This window comes from Engystomops pustulosus, chromosome 8, assembly GCF_040894005.1.
Source record: "Engystomops pustulosus chromosome 8, aEngPut4.maternal, whole genome shotgun sequence".
In the NCBI taxonomy this organism is placed as follows: domain Eukaryota; kingdom Metazoa; phylum Chordata; class Amphibia; order Anura; family Leptodactylidae; genus Engystomops; species Engystomops pustulosus.
This window is the reverse complement of record NC_092418.1, coordinates 110692322-110713574: the sequence shown is the minus strand read 5'-3', so window position 1 is coordinate 110713574 and position 21253 is coordinate 110692322. Positions and strand designations below refer to the sequence as shown.

Below are 21253 nucleotides of genomic sequence, written 5' to 3'. Positions count from 1 at the left end.
TCAAATACCTGTGCAAGCAGTCTGCACCTTAAAGAACATTCACAACCCTTAGTAAAGGGGCCCCATTGTGTCCCTTTCAAGGTAGGTTGCTAGAAATGTTCTAAGCCCTTATCTATATTTTCCTAATCCTATAAAAGTTTCTTAACCAAGCTACAATGTATCTACCTAATATGCAAATTTTTGGCAGAGGCTACTGCGGTGTGGAATAGTCTCTGTTATCCCTCTTACCTTTGCATCCTCGGTGCACTCCTGATATTGCTGCAGTGGCCTTAGCCCCTTCGGAGCTCTGCACGCATAGTGGCGCTCCCCTCGGCTCTGAATCCAGAGCTACTGTGCATGTGCAGAGCTCCGAAGGGGCCGGGACCACTGCAGCACTGTCAGGAGTGCACCAAGGACGCACGGGTAGGAAGGATAACAGAGGCTACTGGGTCATGGAGTAGCCTTTGCTCCCACTGGCCTGAGACGTTACTCTACACCCTACTAGTGTCTGATGAAAATTAGCAAATTATGTAGATGAAAGTTATCCTCATTCTCTAGCAGCTCTCATTTCTCCAAGCTCTAGTATGCATTACTCTGTGTGTTACTGGGAGGAGACCTAGCTTCTGTGGCTCCACCACTCCCCGCTACATAGACTTCTAAATAATATGACACCTCTCTGAGCTCTTATCTGGAACTTAGTAGAGATTTTAGAGTGACTAGGATGGAAAGAATGTCCAGGTCCATGGAAACAAACCCAGAATACAACCAGATGTTTGGGTACAATGTCCGGCTCCAACCATCCCCTCATTATTTAAATGGTATCATATACAAGTAATGCCAGCACCGATCGCCATTGTTACAGATGGGGCCGAGCATTTTGGATTGATACATGAGCCAGAACTTTAATTTTCAGTTGAACCCAAATACGAACGTTTTCGCTCATCGGAATTAGTGACCATATAAGATAAGACATGACGTCAAGACAAGTTTTCTCCTTATCTCAATCTGATTGTTTACTCTGTTCTCATCTCACGTCTTTATATACAATAATGTTTGTTTCTGCAGAGGTGTCGCATCAAAAAAAAACTCACCACAGTATGAATGCTTTTCATCGGATCTGTCTTTACAGTGAGCGATGCCATCACAGGTCAACTCATACTCAATGCATTCACCATTCCCACATTCAAACTCCGAAAACATGTTGCAAGATGAATTTCTGGCTGAAAAGATACAAAGGCAGAAATGGGTCAACACTTGCGTCAGTCCATTTACAGAAAACAAACGAAATCTATGCGGAAAAAATCACATTTAGAATAAAATTAAAATGTTCAATATTTTAACAATCTGGATAATGATCACGACTTACTGGAACCAGTTACACCTTTTATAGTCTTACAATTCCATTCACATACACCAAGACGTGGTCAACTAAAGGGAAGGTCTACAGAAAGGTCAGACAGTAGAGTTTATAATCTGCTCTATTGATTTAGCCCTATTATCAGAAAGGAAATTCCACCAATTCCTGTTGTGTTGACTTACTGAAACCAAGTTGATAGATGTTAATCGGTGTCGTCCACGTCCATTTTGTTACATTTAGGATTTTTATCTCTAGCCCCCCAAATTTCTGAGAATCTATAGGACAGACACAGCGGAGACTCCTAGGACTATACTGGGTATTGGAATTGGATTAGAATGATTGCTCTGGAGCAGTAGAGGCTAATGAAAAAAAAATGTGACTGGGCCGAGGTCCGGGGACACGCTTCATGTTCCATCTCTTTCTTTATCAAAATACGGTACTGCCTTGGAATGGGTGGGAGGATGAGGTTTGATTAGAAAACTTTATGATCTCTGCAGTTGTCTTTGATCACATTCACACGCCCACATGTGTGACGTAAAGTACAGCCGCAAGCTTACGGGCATACAAACATCCCCCATAGATGGCAATGGCCACACAGGGCACATGGCACCGTACCTCTCCATTCTCGGGCAAAATATAGGACATGTCCTATCTTACCCAGTGTGCACGACCCGTATGCCTTGCATCTCTATGGAGAAGGGAGGGGGTCACCCCTCCTCCTCTCCAAGGTGCCGGATGTATGCCCACCCGTCTATGGCCTGGCGGGCATACGTTTGTGTAAATTGTTATTATCCTAACTATCTCCGACAATTCTGACCATTGCGATAACTAGAATTTTTTTAAAGTAAATGTTATTTGCTGTTTAGAGTTTTGCCTAACAATGTAATGGGGGGGATTTATCTTAGTTTGTATGCCAGTTTTCCGGGATTCAAGCCAGGAATTGCAACTATTTCCCCCCTCAGGAAACCTCCACACCAAGTGGGAATGGGGGTGTGTGAACAGGGCGTCTCTGTCCAGGGAGAGGGCCAGGAAGTGGTGTTCTTGCCCCAAGCACTGGCTAATGCCTGTGCCAGGAATTGGTGCAGGGTATAACACTACAGGCAGTCCCCGGGTTATGTACAAGATAGGGTCCGGAGGTTTGTTCTTAAGTTGAATTTGTATGTAAGGCGAAACTGAATATTTTATAATTGAAGATCCAGACAAAATATTTTTTGGCCCCAGTGACAATTGGAGTTTAAACAGTTTTTGCTGTAATGGGACCAAGGATTATCAATAAAGCTTCATTACAGACACCTTACAGCTGATCATTGCAGCCTGGGACTATAGTAACATCCAGAGAACTTCACCAGAGGTCAGAGGGGGTCTGTCTGTAACTATGGGTTGTCTGTAAGTCGGGTGTCCTTAAGTAGGGGACCGCCTGTATTTTAAACCAGCAGGACTGGTGAACAATTACCCCCTCCCCCATAAGCCTCTCCAATGTTGCTTTCTCCCATCCTTAAAGAGCTTCTTACTGCTTTGTCTTTGTTCCTCTGCCACCACAGTAGTTAGAGTTTATCTCTCTGGTCTTCGCCCTTCTTGATCAGTAAGTGCCTTTAGTTTCAGAACCCAAAACGTAATTAAGGTTCTCTACTGTCAGGAGCGTTGTCCTTGGCTGGAGAAGACAGCTTGACATCCCCAACCTTATAACATGTCTAATTGGCACATTTCCTACTGAAACTAGAGGAACTGATTGCTTGGGGAGGACAGGGGCTAGACGAAAAATACCACACATAGTCACCATAGGGGTGCACATATTTCTAACAAAGTAACGCTACAGCTGATAGACTGGTTAATGTCTGACGGTTTGAAAGTAGAAGATGATGCTTATGTTCTCCTTACAGGAACAAATAGAAAGTGTGTAACCACACTGTCCTCCCAGCAGGCAGAAATGTGTCACTCTTTAGCCACCCATGTGATCCTGTGTAGAGGCAACATGGGATTGATCACAGACAGACTAGATGATGTCTAACCAGACAGAGTCTTTCTTTATATGCATTGTTACTAAACCTTGTGTCAAAATGATGGGAAGACTTTCTTTAAATATGGGGGGGGGGATTATTTTCTAAGTAGTCATGGTTACAGTAAACTCTGCCTTAGCTCAATGTATATCTCTAGAGGGAAAAAGTTGCAGGTGTCTTACGACAATCTCAAAACTTTGGATCACATTGGAATTCTTGGGATTTGAGTGGCTTCTGTTCCCCATAGGGAAGCGCTGACACAGCGAGATATCGACTGCGAGCCACAATCTTACCTTACAGCCTATAAGTCACCTCTGAGCCATAGTCTTAATACGGCTAATCACTGCAAGACTGGGATTTTACCTTTCCGGAATGGTACTGCTTATGAATGCAAAGCAAGACAAAAGGTATCAGTGTCACCCGTCTCCCCGGCAGACGCTTCGCCCGCCTTATTTTTATTGTTATTTTTATTACAGGCAACAGAAAATAAAAATGACAGCTGAATGACATGCGGCAGGTAAGTAAAGCTAAAAGATGCGCCATGCAATATTAATGTGCTGCAGCGCTAGTTCTCTTTGCAGTGTCTCGGTCTAGAATATATTACTTACTCACACATCTGTTGTCATCTAATAATAATCGGTCTCCTCTACACGAGCAGTTGACTCGACCGTCGGCAGTCAGAAGGCAAAGGTCGTGGCAGCCTCCGTTCATGTGGGAACATGGTGACAACTCACCTTAGGGGAAAAAAAAACTTGAATGTATGATAGACGTCATAAATACCTTTAAGGGAACATTCTTCTTTTTAGATGAAAGAGATTTCACAGACTAAATAATATTTAAAGGAAATCAAAATCATGAGAAACCTGGGGGACATTACTCATAGATCCGGACACCGTATTTGTGGTATCTTCTTATATGTCTTATCCATGGCCTCCTTCCTTCTAACATCAACTATTTGAATTAGGCTATTGAGCTAAGAGTTCTGGGGGGGGGGGGGGTGTTACCACAGGCCCCCTGTAACACCGCCTCACTCTTTGGGGCAGATTAACTTACCCGGTCCTGTCGAAGTGCCGTGGTGCATTGTCTGACGAGGATTCGGGTCTGCCATGATTCACTAAGATCGTGCGCCCGAGTTCCTGCATCTGTCGCTTCCCCGCTCAGATCCGCCAGAGTTCACCTGCTTCTTCCTGGTGCATGTGAGTGCTGATCTTGCGACACAATTCCTTTTGTAAAACCTGCGCGTTGTCCGAATCCGGCGGGTTGTCCGGCGGCCCGCCCCTCCGATTTCTGTTGCGTGCAAGCTGCCGCCGATGCGCCAAAGTCCGATCGCATGTGCCAAAATCCAAGGGCAATTTGTTGGGAAACCCGATAAAAATGCGTCCAATGGACCCTTAGTAAATGAGTCCCTTTGTCTTTTGATAATAAATTTCTTTATAAGGCATTTTCCAAGCTAAAAATGATGATTCATAGAGTAGGCCATCATCATTCTGCCCAGATCCCCCATAAATCAGCTCAACAGCTAAAATAAGGGACAATGAAACCGGAAGAAGATAGCGCCATTTTAAGTGTAGTGGTCAAACTGTATCACTGCAGCTTGACTCCCGATTATATGAATAGGAGGTAATCTGAACCACATAAAGAATGGGGACTGTCTTCTTCTAGTTGCAGTATCTGCTTATTGATGGCTGGGCACTACTGATCTGTGATGGTCGTTGGTGTTGTACCCCGAAATATAGAGAACCTATTCTGTCAATATCTTTTGTCATAAACAACTCACATCCAAAGGACACATCATTCATATAACATCTGATAGTTCCATTCACTGAGTAGCAGCTGTGCATCCATGCTACAGAATTGGCTTACAAGGTATTTGAGCTGCAGCACCTCACTATGGCGAAAGCACAATGGGGCTCATTTACTAATGGTCCGTAGGATGCATTTTCATTGGGTTTCCTGGCGATTTCCGTTTTAAACCAAATAGCCCCGGGATTTTGCAGCACGCGATTGGATTGTGCCGCATCGGCGCCAGCTTGCATGCAACAGAAATCGGGGGCGGGCTGTCGGAAAACGAAAGATTCGGACAAACCGCAGAATTTAAAAAAGGAAATATGTCGGAAGATCACGCACTTACATGCACCGGGAAGAAGCAGGTGAACTCCGGCGGACCTTGGCGCAGAAGCGACACAGGCAGGAAATTGGACGCACGACCTTAGTGAATTGTGCCGGTCCGGAATCCTTATCGGACAGGACCAGGTAAGTAAATGTGCCCTAAAGTCTTACTGGAACCTTGAGCGGGAGCAGTGGTTGTGTGTGACTGGTTCTGCTACATTATTAAACACTCCCTCAGGATATAAGCGTGAGAGTGACACTGGCTATGTGAAGAGAAATACAACCTTGCTCCTCACTCCTACCTTCGGAATTCTCTTCAGTTCGGTTGGTATTGTGGAGGTGGGGCATACAGACTCTATTGTACAGCTCTCTGCCTCCAAGACTGGAACAGAGGACATGAATAAGTCTTTTTTTTAGAAGAATGGTGGTCCTAATCCCCTGGACAGAGGCACCAGGGTATCAAGATTCTAAAAGTCGCTGTGTGTTGTTTGTGGAGGTCACTGGTGACAGGTTCTCTTTAACTAAGAATGTCCTATCTCACCCCCGCCCCCCCAGATCTATAAGTGATGGTGTGATGATTGTGATCCTATTCTATCACAACCTTTAAAGTGGTTTTCTTAAAGTTTCTCTTTTTGCATCGCATACAATTACCCCATGACAAATACGTATTGTGACAACTTCTCCGCAGAACACTGGCCTACATAGAAAAGGTTTTAAATTTACTTTCAGTGAACTGGATGTGATATACCGTTCCCCAAATTTTTGCAGACTGTCTCAGTTTATGACTCACTGTCATGTGGGAAAACGAGGAAAAAGTAAAATTCGCTAGTGGGCATATTACAATATAATGTGTTGGATTGTGTGCGTCATCTGAAAAGCTTTGTAAGTCACAATCCTTCTGTCTTCCTTAGCGGGATGGTTTTCCGTGGATGACAGAACTGGCACTTTAAAGACTAAGTAGAAAATCCAGGAACTGAAATGTTTTCACTCTCGAAAAAAGCTCCTTTTCAAGGTCTATTTTTAATATTTAGGAAATATTTTATTTTTTGTGTAGCTGCCGTGCCACATGGTGCGCTGCTCAGGGGAAAGCTGATCACGTAGATTAGCATAATACTGTAAATTACCAGTGGAACAAGTATTAGGATTGTCTCAATATTTAAGCCCATCCCCTATCCAAGGGTTGGATGATGAGTGTCATTGAGGGCCTAAACATTGGGATAAGGACAGGGACGTAAATACAGCAGTAACAGCCATAGCAGCTGTTATGGGGCCCACAGTGTCGGGAGCCCGAGACATATGTGTATACATGTCTATATGTATGGATATGTGTTTGAATATATGTAAATGTATAAATGTGTGTGTATGTGGAGCACACACAGCTGATATGGGCACAGCACTACTTCTCCTAACCTGCATATACAAATACAGGACATTAATACTACTTCTATGCCATAAGTATGTTCACATCACAGTACTACTTTTTTATCTTGCATATACAGACACAGCACAGTACTACTACTCCTATCCTGCATATATGGTCATATCACAGTACTACTACTCCAATTCTGTATATATGGACACAGCACAGTACTACAACTCCTGTTCTTTATATATGGACACAGCACAGTACTACTACTCCTATCCTGCATATATGGACACAGCACAGTACTACTACTCCTATCCTGTATATATGGACACTGCACAGTACTACTACTCCTATCCTGTATATATGGGCACAGCAGAGTACTACTACTCCTATCCTGTATATATGGATGAAGTACAGTACTTCTACTCTTATCCTGTATATATGGGCACAGCACAGTACTACTACTCCTATCCTGCATATATGGTCAGAGCACAGTACTACTACTCCTATTCTGTATATATGGACACAGCATAGTACTACAACTCCTGTTCTTTATATATGGACACAGCACAGTACTACTACTCCTATCCTGTATATAAGGGCACAGCACAGTACTACTACTCCTATCCTGTATATACGAGCACAGCACAGTACTACTACTCCTATCCTGTATATATGAGCACAGCACAGTACTACTACTCCAATTCTGTATATATGGACACAGCACAGTACTACAACTCCTGTTCTTTATATATGGACACAGCACAGTACTACTACTCCTATCCTGTATGTATGGACACTGCACAGTACTACTACTCCTATCCTGTAAATATGGGCACAGTACTACTACTCCTATCCTGTATATATGGGCACAGTACTACTACTCCTATCCTGTATATATGGGTAGTGCACAGTACTACTACTCCTATCCTGTATATATGGGCACAGCACAGTACTACTACTCCTATCCTGTATATATGAGCACAGCACAGTACTACTACTCCTATCCTGTATATATGGGCACAGGACAGTACTACTACTCCTATCCTGTATATATGGGCACAGCACAGTACTACTACTCCTATCCTGTATATATGGGTAGTGCACAGTACTACTACTCCTATCCTGTATATATGAGCACAACACAGTACTACTACTCCTATCCTGTATATATGGGCACAGCACAGTACTACTACTCCTATCCTGTATATATGGGCACAGGACAGTACTACTACTCCTATCCTGTATATATGGACACAGCACAGTACTACTACTCCTATCCTGTATATATGGACACTGCACAGTACTACTACTCCTATCCTGTATATATGGGCACAGTACTACTACTCCTATCCTGTATATATGGGCACAGCACAGTACTACTACTCCTATCCTGTATATATGGGCACAGCACAGTACTACTACTCCTATACTGTATATATGGGTAGTGCACAGTACTACTACTCCTATCCTGTATATATGAGCACAGCACAATACTACTACTCCTATCCTGTATATATGAGCACAGCACAATACTACTACTCCTATCCTGTATATATGGGCACAGCACAGTACTACTACTCCTATACTGTATATATGGGTAGTGCACAGTACTACTACTCCTATCCTGTATATATGAGCACAGCACAGTACTACTACTCCTATCCTGTATATATGGGCACAGGACAGTACTACTACTCCTATCCTGTATATATGGACACAGCACAGTACTACTACTCCTATCCTGTATATATGGGCACAGTACTACTACTCCTATCCTGTATATATAGGCACAGCACAGTACTACTACTCCTATCCTGTATATATGGGCACAGCACAGTACTACTACTCCTATCCTGTATATATGGGCACAGCACAGCACTACTACTCCTATCCTGTATATATGGGTAGTGCACAGTACTATTATTCTTTACATTTTCACTTACAGCTATTTGTATCATTGGCCACAGCTATGATCCCCATTGGTTGGTGAGGGATATCCGCTCGTAGAACCTTTGTCTCTCCGCCGGTGTATTTATTGGAGCGTAGAATTGCTCTTCTTACCCAATCTGACCAGAATATATAGTTATCATATATGGCCATACTGAGGAACGTGCCGGGTCCTGATCTCACAATTACCTGTAAGAAAGTAAAAAAAAAAAGAAAAAAAATGGAAAAAATAAATCTTGAAACAAACTCAATGCAATTATAATCAGACACAGAAATTCTATATCAACTCCATCGTGATCTCAAGTAAATGTTACATTTCTGTAATAAAGAGCGGTATTGTATCATCATATCCCTCACATCATCGTTACTGATAACTTGTACAAAGAGCATCCAATGCGGGGGCGGTCAGGTTAGGTTTAATTTTGGGGCATGAAGGGAAGAAACTACAACAAATCAAATACAGACGGTCCCCTACTTAAGGACACCTGACTTACAGACGACCCATACTTAAAGACGGACCCCTCTGCCCACTGTGACCTCTGGTGACCTCTCTGGATGTTACTATAGTCCCAGGCTGCAATGATCAGCTGTAAGGCGTCTGTAATGAAGCTTTATTGATAATCCTTGGTTCAACTATAGCAAAAAAATGTGAAACTTCGATTGTTACAAACTCATCATCCACATATTAATACCTTATGGAGCATTATTCAATTTTACCAAGTGAATTATCATGGGGCTTAGCGTGGTGCTCATTCCAACAAACGGGAAGCAAGATCTCCAGGATGATACCAAAATGCCCTAAATGGGGGATGCAACATCTAAAAGTCATTATGACCAAATAAATTTGGTAAACTTTCTACTATTCTATGTTATTAAAGAGGGCTTCTACGGTTTGATAGTTCTTAACCACCAATCACCACGATTCACCTTCTGACTGTGGTCATTAATGGACCAGATTCTACACTAGTGGCAGGGAACCTATGGAATGAGTGAGCTCAGAGGATTGTAAACCAAACACACTTACATGCTGGTGCGTGCCCCCTATGGCAGGATCCGACCTTCTTTTTGCCTTTTATCCTTTTGTTTTTACTAAAAAAAAGGTTTCAAAATTATGCAAATGAGCCTGAGGGGCTTCATTGTCTATTAATAGCTTTGAGTAGAAAAGACAAGTGCAGAAGTAAAGAAGGGCACGCACCAGCATGTAAGTGTGCTCGGTTTACATTGTTTGAGCCTTGTGAAAGATTTCCTTTAAAGCAACTCTTCCTGCGACTGCAGGAGGAGCAAGGAGGTGTGGGCAGGGTTGTGGTTGTATCATCATTGGAACTCCTGCCCTGCAAATTTTCTGTTCACTGAGACCCTGGAGGGACGCTTCAAGGATTATCCTTATTTTCCCTCCTTTCAGTGTGGTGTTGGTGTCCAGAATATGATTGAAAGCTGTGGCAGAGCAGGGAGCAAAAAGTTGCTAATTAAATTTCTCTACGGGCATTTTGTGATAAAAAAGTGGGATTTTGGCTGAAGTGTGGGCACTCGACCTCCAAAAAGTTTATTCTCACTGTTCTATAGCGTCATGTTTTTACAGCACCATAGAATGTGTACAGCACTAGTCTCCGCATTAGAAGTTAGGATCAGAAAAAGTCCTGATCCTGACCATGTAACCCATTAGATGCTGCGGTCATTAGCAACCACGGCATCAAATTGGTGGCTGAGATGCTGTATGCTACCTCAGCTCTTAGGTGAAGTGAATACAAGGGGGCAGATTTACTTACCCGGTCCCGTCGCGATCCCGCGGTGCGTTGTCCGACATGGAGTCGGGTCCGGCGGGATTCACTAAGCCCATGCCTTGAGTTCCTGCATCCCTTGTTTCCGCTCCGAGGTCCGCTGGAGTTCACCTTCTTCTTCCTGGTGCATGTGAGTGCATGTGAGTGCTTGATCTTGCGACACAATTCTTTTTTAAATTCCACGGTTTGTCCGAATCCGACGGCCATGCCCCCGATTTCTGTCGCATGCATACCGGCACCGATGCACCACAATCCGATTGCGTGCACCAAAAACCCGGGGCAATTCGGCGCACATCTGAAATATTTGCGAAACTCGACGGAATCACGGTCCCGCGGACCCTTAGTAAATAAGCCCCAAGGTTTTGTTCTACCACATAATCCTGCTATCATGTGCAGGCAACAAGTAATTCTTAAGAAACGCAAGGTAAAAAAAAACCGGCAAGAAACCGAAAAGTTATCTCACTTTACATGTAAATCCATTCGCACCATTTGCATAAGTAATGTTTAAGGCTTTACTAACCAATTAATTTAGACCCATGTGTAACAAATACTTTGAAGTATAGGCACTATTAATCTGCCTTGTTTGTAAATTAGGGTTTGGGATATTGATTTCAGGAATTTGTTAATAGGCTTTGAAATCCCAATGTACATGAATTCCATTCTCCCTTCCCTGTTTATGATGCAGAGGGGAGATTCGGGATAATCTATAAAAGTTATATTCCAGCAAGAATTAAGTGCAATTAAACCACAATTTCAAATGAATATATTAAAGGTTGTGCAATACTCAGCTGAATACCTGAAATAAGTAAAATAGTCTAAGGACGGCTCGATATGACAGTCAATGCTACATTTCGGTCTCTCTGTTGAGTGCCACATGTAGCCATTGGCTGTGCCCACATTTCTTAAATTGGGCAGATAAAGAAGGATCAGAACCAGCATCACACTGCCTCCGCAGGTTGGGTGTGGTATCGCAGTGTAGTTCCTTTTATTTTGATTGAGTTGAGCAGAAATCCTGTGTTGGGAAACAAGACTTTGCCAATTACGGCCAACTTGTGTAGACTTGTGTAGACTTATAGCTATTGATACTCATCCTAGAAAACGTATTTGCATATTTTCCTACACTCGCCTAGTGGAGCGTCAATAGCTTTAAGTCTATAAGTCTTAAGGAGGCCTTAATTGGCAAAGTCTCCATATGGAGAACTCTTACTTCCCGACCCTAGTCATAAGCCAAACCAGTTCTCTACACAGTACACAAAAGATGCAACACATACAGCGCCGTCTACAGTTAAGACTCTGTTCCTTCTGGAATAGGTAAACTGGTTTGATTTTAATCCTGCATCATGTCATTAGGCTTCCTGAAAGTCATGCTTGGTATCAAGGGAGCGGCCTTACTAGACAGCTAAAAGAGGCATGTTGTCCTAAACCCTTCCAGGAAAACTTATTCAGAAATCCTGGGCACAGCCCTTGGCTAGATGGCGCCTGGCACAGAACAAGAAAAAGGCCAAATTCTTCTGCATCTACACAATTTTTCATACAGCCTTGTGCTTGCCGGATACCATGTGTAGCATGGCTGGCTGGAGAAGGGAGGGGAGTGAGCGCTTCTCGCTCCTCCCCTCTCCATTGAAAGCCTAGCGGCTGCATGTCCGTGTGTAGGATGTGTTTAATTCCTGGCTGCCCAACTCAGTGACACCATCGTCGTTTACATGATCTGGTCGCAAATTGTGCAGCTGGATCATGGGCCCACATACGTTCATGTGAACGAGGCCTTACTTTCCACCTGACTCATCTCACTGATTTCTTTTTTCTCACTCTCCTTTCACAATGACAAAGGACAAATACTTGTGTGGAGACCACCATTAATGTTATTTTTGTATAAAAAAAATGTTATACAACTTTCCGATATACTTTCTGTAGGAATTCCTCACTGTTTTCTAGATCTCTGCTTGCTGTCCTTTTATGGAAAGCTTCTATGTTTACTTCCAGTGGACAGAAATCTGACCATGGTCACACAGGTGCGCAAAAAATATAATCTAAACTAAGTATCTAAGGTCTCCCTAAGCTTCATAGAGTTACAATATAAAGAGGTTATTTGTGATTAAATAAATCTTCATAATGGGGCAGATTTACTTACCTGGTCCTGTCGCGATCCAGAGGAACGTTCTCTGTGGAGGATTCGGGTCTTCCGGCGATTCACCAACGTAGTGCGCCCGATGTCCACTAGGTTTCGCTGCTGTTCACCAAGCTATCGTGGGTGCAGATAAGCGCATGTCAAGCGACACTTTTTTAAAAAAAATACGGCGGTTTTTCTGAATCCGTCGGGTTTTCTTAAGGTGACGCCCCCCCCCCCCCCATTTCTGTCGCGCACATGCCGGCACCGATGCGCCACAATCCGATCACATGCGCCAAAAACCCGGGGCAATTCAGAGAAAATCGACGCAAAACGCTAATATTCGGGTAACCCGACAGAAAAACGTGATTCGGGGCCCTTGGTGAGTGACCCCCAATGTGTGGAGTTTCCATTTAAATAAAAGACCAATGGCTAACCTAGAGGATTCCCCCTGCTTGGATTGGGGAAGATCCAACATATATAATAGGCATTTCAGGGTTTTTTTCTCCATCATGATAAATTTATTATCGAATCTCAAACCATTCCTTTAAGTAAAAAATATATGATCCAAAGTTTTTCCTTTTGCGTTTCAAAAGTTTTAAAGTGTTCTACTAAATCACGATTGTCATAATTTACAAGACATGGAGGCAACTATAAAACAACACAAATGTCACGTTCTTCGGGTTCTCTCTTATATTGTACGCCTGACATTTTCAAATTCATAAAATGAGGCAGAAAAATAATCATTCCCATTTTCTTTAGAGTAAAATATTCTTGTTGAAACAAAATGGGACGAATATGTTAAAGTGTAAAAAACTAAAACAAGGTAGACCATAAATAGAGGTAGAACAAGAAGTCATTTTAAAGCCTGAAACTTCCTTGTGAAGGAAAGTTCTTGACTCCTATTTTCAATACAGGCGGTCCTCTACTTAAGAACACCCGACTTACATTCAACCCCTAGTTACAAACGGACCTCTGGATATTGGTAATTTGCTGTACATTAGCCTTAGGTTACAATAATCAGCTATAACAGTTATCACAGGCGTCTGTAATGAAGATTTATTGTTATTCCTGGTTCTTATGACAATCCAACAGTTTTAAAATCCAATTGTCACAGAGATCAAAAAAAATTCTGGCTCGGGGGTTACAGTTATAAAATATATGGTTCCAACTTGCATACAGATTCAACTTAAGAACAAACCTAAAGAACCTATCTTGTATGTAACCAGGGGACTGCCTGTACAAACTTTACTTTAACCCGATACACACAGATCATTAACACACTATAGGGGTAATTTAAAAGACCAATTTTTTTGGGTAACAAAACTTGAAAATCATTGTATCATAGTTTATACAGGTGAAAAAAGACACTTGTCCATCAAGTTCATCCAAAGAATGGAATTGATTGGATGAGGAAGGGATTTACAGGAAACAATTCTATATAACATAACCGCCAATGTTATTTAGGTGTAAAAAGGCATCTAGACCCTTCTTGAAGCTCTCTGCTGTCCCTACTGTGACCAGCGCCTGAGCTCTGCTATTTCACAGATTGACAGTTCTCATAGTAAAAAAGCCCTGTCGCCACCGGTGACTAAACCTTGTTTTTATCAAATGTAGACAGTGTCCGCTCATTTTGTATGGACCATTCATATATTTATATAAATTAACCATGCCTTTTTTAGTCGTCTCTTTTCAAAACTAAATAAATATAGTTCTTTTAATGATAGGTTTTCAATTTGAAGTTGCAATAAACCTCTTAAGGCAGTGATGGCGAACCTTTTAGAGACCGAGTGCCCAAACTACAACCAAAATCCATGTATTTACTGTTAAGTGCCAACACGGCATTGTAAGCAGTAACTTACTGCTACCTGTTCTTCAACTTCTTTCAATGGTATCGGCCGCCTGAGGCCACCAATACAGTTGAAAGAAGGAGGGCAAATTCGTACTTTCATTATAGCTTCTCTCCAAGTTGCCTGGGACAGCAGGAAGATTTGATGGATTTGGCCCTGTTTGGTGAACTTTGTCCTGGGGTGATGGTCTGAGTGCCCACAGAAAGGGCTCTGAGTGCCACCTCTGGCACCCGTGCCATAGGTTCGCCACCACTGTCTTAAGGTTTTCCATGTCCTTAGGCCCTACCCATGGAACAGGAATTGGGAGAAGAGACCATTGACCTCCGCCTGATTTGCCATCATGTTCATCTATTTTCTTGAGAACATGAAGATTAATTTCTACACCAATTAGAGACTAACAGCACGAGCTGCTAGAGTCATGGAACTTCTCATAAATTAGGTTAAGTTTTCTGATTTCACAGGAGTTACCACAACAAGTGAACAAAATATTGTTGCATTTTTCCTTATCTTGAAGTGAACAGTAGATTTCGACAATACTCCCTGCTGTTAGTGTTATATGGGATGTCAGGACCTCGCGCCTCTTCTTGATGATCCAATCTCTGTTCTTAAACATCTATTTAACATTGTGGAGTCTACAAAGGTTTTTAATGAATTTGACATTGGTAACTAGAGATGAGCGGTCCCCATGGCCAATTATAGTCATGGCTAGTTACTAGGGGTGTTACATCGACTGCCAATCCGGCACATTGGGGGTCATTTGCTAAGGGCCCAATTCGCATTTTCCCGTCGTGTTACCCGAATATTTCCGATTTGCGGCGATTGTACCTGAATTGCCCCAGGATTTTGGTGCACGCGATCGGATTGTGGCGCATCGGCGCTGGCATGCACGCGACGGAAATCGGGGGCGTGGCCGAACGAAAACCCGACGTATTCGGAAAAACCGCCGCATTTAAAAACCGAAAATGTGTCGCTTGGGAAGCGCTTACCTTCACCTGGTCCAGCTCGGTGTATTCCGGCGCGTTCAGAAGATTTTCAGCGCAGCAGCGCCACCTATTGGACCTATTGGAGCGGAGGAACTACCTTCATAAATCCCGTCCGGCCCCGAATCCTGTTCAGAGAACGCGCCGCTGGATCGCGAATGGGCCGGGTAAGTAAATCTGCCCCATTGTCTGCTCCGGCAGCCAGATACGAATACCAAATAATACATTGATTCTGCTGTTTTTTATTGATAACCTATTTATTGCAATATCCCTGGATCAATGGTGGCTGATACAACGCAATGGATAGATCAGGAATCATGTAGTCCGATCCAATGGCCATTACCAGTTCCCTTACAATGACACAGTTCCTATGTAGTAACCTCCATTTTATATGGTATCTTTAGGATATGCAAGATTTCAGATTTGTGACATGCTGGATTAAACTATTGATTCAAATGGATTAAACACTATGCACTATAATGTTTCAATCAAGACTTCGGAGGGGCACAGAAAATCTTCGTACAAGTAGAAATATAATGTTATTTCAAGTAAAATTTTGTATGTGGAGAAAACCATTTACAACTTTTTTTTTAATGCCACGCAGGTACATATTTATCCCAAGAAGATCCTATTCACTTTAATTTCAGTTGAGTCATGAAGTTTCAGTAAGTTGTCACCAGCCAGATGGCAGAACAAAGGCTCGCTATGACAGTACTTGCACAGTATGCCCCTCCAACCCTCTCACAATACAATATTCCATGCAGAGAAAATGTGCCAGTCCAACTTCAAATTATCTTAATGCATGCCAGGAACTATACCTACGAATTGCTCTAAATACAATGCTCTCATCCAGGTGCAGATTGGATCTGAAGTCCAGTTGGAGAATTATAATATATTTGGAAATATATATTTTGGGCACAACATCTACTAATTATTAGGAGGATACAGGAAGCATCCATCATGGACGATCTGTCGTAGGGCCCATCTGTTTAGGAGGACAATAATCAGCAATGGAATTTACATTTGGATGAATATACTGATTTATTAAAAGGGCATATGGTGGGACTAACCTCAGGAATCTTGCCAACCCTGTGGGATCAGAGAGACATAATTCAGGGTCATTCATGGGGAGGACTGAAGAGGAGCCCACTGTGATGCTAGGTAATAAATGCCGGTAAATTATCCGGTAAAGAAAGACTTTTTTGTTCCCTTCCCCTTACAACATTTTTGTGTTTTTCCACCACTTTTATTTGTTTTGTTGAGGGGCTTCCTTCTCCTTCTCACATTCTCACCAGCAATTCAAATATTGGGTCTCATTTACTTACCCGGTCCTGTCGCGATCCAGCAGCGCGTTCTCCGACGAGGATTCTGGTCATCCGGCTATTAAGCAAGCTCGTGTGTCCAACTTCTTGCAGGTGGGGAGAGGCCTGCTGGACCTCTCCCCGATGCATGTAAGTGCTTGATTTTGTGACACAATTAATTTTTTAAATTCTGCGGTTTTTCCGAATCCGTCGGGTTTTCCGATGGCCACGTCCCCAAAATCCCGGCAGAAACGGAAAAAGTTGGGAAACCGAATCAAAGTGGGGCTGCGGAGCCCTTAGTAAATGAGCCCTATTGACTGCAACCAAACTTGGCTGGTTCCTTCTTTTATCTGCCACTGTGTGCTGTAGAATATAATAGCACCAAGGGAAGGTAGGTAACATATGTCTGAGTCTATCTTCCCAAGCAACATGAATGAACAAGGAATTTCTAGGGAACCATTACCATGATCGGTCTACTGCTTTGAGCTTCACTCATCTCTCTCCAAATGGAAATGTAAAATAGCAGAAGTTGTAAGTGGGGCCAGGGGCGGGACGATCAGGCAACATTGGGTGGTAATACCCCAAGCACTGCGATACAAAAACCAAGCCTGACTAAATCAGCATGAAGATAAGAAATATATCAAAATTTTTGCTGATTTCATCCAAACCCCAAAGGCTGTAATAATATCATTTTGTATTCACTAAAACAAGTCCCGATTCCCTTGATACATAGAAACATGGTTCTACCTAAGGATAAGAACAGATGTAGTTGAGGTATTGAACAAAATGTCAAAGATACCAGTGAGAAGCAGCGCTGTGGAGGCACAGACAGTTCGCGAGATGCCGGATTGTAATACTTCAAATGAAGCAATTTTTTTCTCAACGTTTACAAAAACCTCATGCTGGTTTTATACCCTCCGATAAAAAAAAACTTTGTATCATTTCAAGAAACATATAATATGATCATGCAAAAAGAATAATCTTATTATAAGAAGACTGATGAGGATGTGCAGGCTTGGAGGAAATGTCGACTTTTCTGTTTTTTTTCATGCTAATTCATCAAGTAAGGTCCCATTCACGTGGTGGTTAGTCAGAAAGAATATAATAATTAAAGGGAACCTGTCATCAAAAGACCCTTTTTCTGATTCCCCCAAGTACCCATAGAAAATACTGTGAACATTGCCAAAGAGTTTTTATAGCAAAACTGGCGTTTTTTATGAAAAAAGATAAGTTAGATAAAAGTTTACCTTTCTGTATACAGAGCTGTGCCTCTAGTCCCCTGGGATTGGCCAGTGAGGATTGGTTTCTCCCATACCCTTGGGAAACTGTACTGTCATGAATTGATTTCAACCCCCCATGTCCCCCATATCTCCTCCACCCTGTTGCGTTCCCCATCAAGACATCATACATTTCTGCCCGGCCCCTCACTGGCCACGCCCAGGGGACTAGGGACCTTGCTCTGCATACAGAAAGTTAAACTTTCATCTAACTTATCTTTTTTTCAGAAAAAAGCAAGTTTACACAGTGGCAATGTGTACACTGTTCCCTATGGGGACATGGGGGAGCCAGAAAAAGGACTCTTGATGACAGGTTCCCTTTAAAATCTATGTTATTGCAGGGGATTTAGAGCCATGGGTGCCGGTTGTGAAAGAGGCCATTACTGGATACAACATCCATGTTCACTAAGTCTCTACCTCTTTGTTCTCAACAGACTTTAGTGAATAGTTAGCCTTGGATCAGCAGTTATGGTAATCAGTAAGCTCTGCATTTTTGGCTCCCATAGACCCAATGGGTTGAGCTCCATTGAGTACGCAGAAGCATCGGCAGGATATGTGCAAAATTGGATGAACTAAACCCTGGCCTGTTCCTAAATGATTTGCCTAAGCTGGGATCCGATTTATTAAAGGGAATGTCTTGGATCAATGAAATGAGTGTTGTGATATCTTTATTTCATAGCAAGCATAGCACTATACCGTACATTGGATTGCCTCTGCTTGACCAAAGGGCGGCCCTATTTATTTATTTGAGCAGTTCGGAGTTATGTTAAAATTGTACATGATGTCATTTTTCTGTGACACAGAAATGCCACTCCCCAAAGCACTTCAACTGCTTCCTGTAGCCTTTGAGTTGCCTATTAGCTGTGAAGTCGAGTGCCCTTGGCGAGGGGATCAATATGAAAAACTTGTACAGCCTCTTTAATATCCAAATTCTATTGAAAGCAAATATATGGTGATGAGCGGATCCATTAGGGTTGTTGTTCACTGTGACATCATTTTGGGGAAAATGGCGGCACTCCCGCTCCACCAGCATTTAATTGCTACATTTTTTAACACCCAGGCACCTATCACTAGTCTTATTGGTTGGGGTTTAGCCTGAGCGCTGAACCAAAACTTCTTGCTAAAACCCAGGTTCAGGTTCAGGACTCCTAACCTGCAAGTTTCGGAAAAACCTGAACATCATGGTTCGGGGCCACTCAACACTAGTTATATATTATTCCTATTGTTTTGTATTAAATATGAGTATTTTTCCTTTTATTACAGGCAGTCCCCGGGTTACGTACAAGATAGGTTCTGTAGCTTTGTACTTAAGTTGAATTTGTATGTAAGTCGGAACTGTATATTTTATAATTGTAACCACAGCCAGAATTTTTTGTAGGTCTCTGTGACAATCGAATTTTAAAAATGTTGGATTGTCATAAGAACCAGGAATAACAATAAATCTTTATTGTCGACAACTTATATAACTCCTATAGCTGATTATCATAGCCTGGGGCTAAAGTACAGTGAATTACCAACATCCAGAGGTCCGTTTGTAACTAGGGGTCGTCTGTAAGTCGGGTGTCCTTAAGTAGGGAACTACCTGTACTTATATTTTTATTATTTATTTATATATGAAGAGCATTAATGTACTTTCCATCTATGGTGCTGCATTACATTTATTTCATTACTTTTTATCCAGTTTTTGGGGGATATATAAAAAAAAAGAAAAGCTCTTGCTGCCTTTATCTCTCCTCTACTAATAGGAACAACATTTATACCTACTATGTATTTTTACAGCCGATTGGACTGCGACTTGTGAGTAATTCAGCGAATGTAAAAAATCAATGCACCTAATGTGCTTATATGCAGCCGACCATATGTGCTCCAAGGCTCCAACATCTCCCCAAAAAATTATTAAAAAACTGGTGATATATTGTATACTTCAATGAACATTATTAAAAAAAAAATCTTCTTTTTATGTCTTTCTCACATGGAAGGTTCTATCTAAGGGAAAAAACTGCTATGTAGTTAAATATCGAATAAAATATTAAGTTACACTCATAAGACAATTTTACACCGCATTATAAAGTGAGAAATTCCTGGGCAATTATTACATTTTAATCAATATGAGTTGGATTATGACTTTGTGGCGCTGTGTTTTACGGTAACGGCAGCCATCTATAAAAGAGAGTAATAAAGGAAATAACCAGCGTTTGATGGAAATATTAAACACATGAATAGTCTTGTTAAACGAAGATGTTTGCGCGTAATATAGATGGAAGAGAAAAGACCCTGATGCTTCTTGTCCTTCAATTCTCTTGTAAACGATGTAAATGAATCGGAGAGCTGGACATGCAGAATAATATCATCGTTAATAGAGGTATATATAGGTTGCTAGAAAAAAATAAGGGAAACTCAGAAGACTGGGAGGAATTTATTAAGACTCAGATATTCAACGCCAGTCTTGAGTCCCCCATCGCCGGTGCTCCACACATCAGAAATTCTAAGAGGCTCCTTATACAGAGAAGTAGTAGATTATAACATAGGTAGTTTGGGCGGTAGCCTGGGGCCCAAATCTTTGAGGGGACACATTGGGGCTCATTTATTAAAGGAAATCTACCATTTAGAATGGTAGGGGTAAGCTGTAAGTACCGAGCACCAGCTCAGGGTGAGCTCAGGGTGAGCTGGTGCCGGTACTTACTTTCGTTAGTGTTATAAACTGCGGTATCGCGTTTTTTTTAAACTTTAGAGCAGAAGAGGCCTCGGCTTTGCGTGTGCACGATCGTGCGTGCGCCCACATAGGAAATAGCGGAGATGTTGCGCGCGCACGGTCGCCGAAGCCCCTTCTGCTCTAAAGTTTAAAAAGTGTTAAAACCGCGATACCGCGGTTTATAACACTAACGAAAGTAAGTACCGGCACCAGCTCACCCTGAGCTCACCCTGAGCTGGTGCTCGGTACTTACAGCCTACCCCTTCCATTCTAAATGGTAGGTTTCCTTTAAGGGTCCGAATCGCGCACTTTTATCGAGCTTTGCCCTGAATTGCTGCAGGATTTGCTGCACGTGATTGGATTTTGGCGCATCAGCGGCGGCTTTCACGTAACATAAATCGGGGGCGTGGCCGTCGGAAAAACCGTGGAATTTAAAAAATTATTTGTGTTGCAAGATCAGCACTTACATGCACCGGGAAGAAGGAGGTGCTGGATATCGGGCGCAGAACC

At 42.3% G+C, this 21253-nt stretch overlaps 1 protein-coding gene across 6 annotated transcripts in view; it reads right to left on the bottom strand.

The window, feature by feature from the left end:
• Positions 1-21253, bottom strand: part of LRP1B (LDL receptor related protein 1B) — a 1123330-nt gene that overhangs the window by 216072 nt on the left and 886005 nt on the right. For all 6 annotated transcript variants that reach the window (XM_072122223.1, XM_072122226.1, XM_072122225.1 and 3 more), the window contains exons 44-46: positions 8755-8947; positions 3942-4067; positions 1071-1199 (exon numbers count right to left, since the gene is read on the bottom strand). In XM_072122223.1, coding sequence (XP_071978324.1) covers positions 1071-1199; positions 3942-4067; positions 8755-8947 — 448 coding nt within the window. The remainder of the gene's footprint in view (positions 1-1070; positions 1200-3941; positions 4068-8754; positions 8948-21253) is intronic.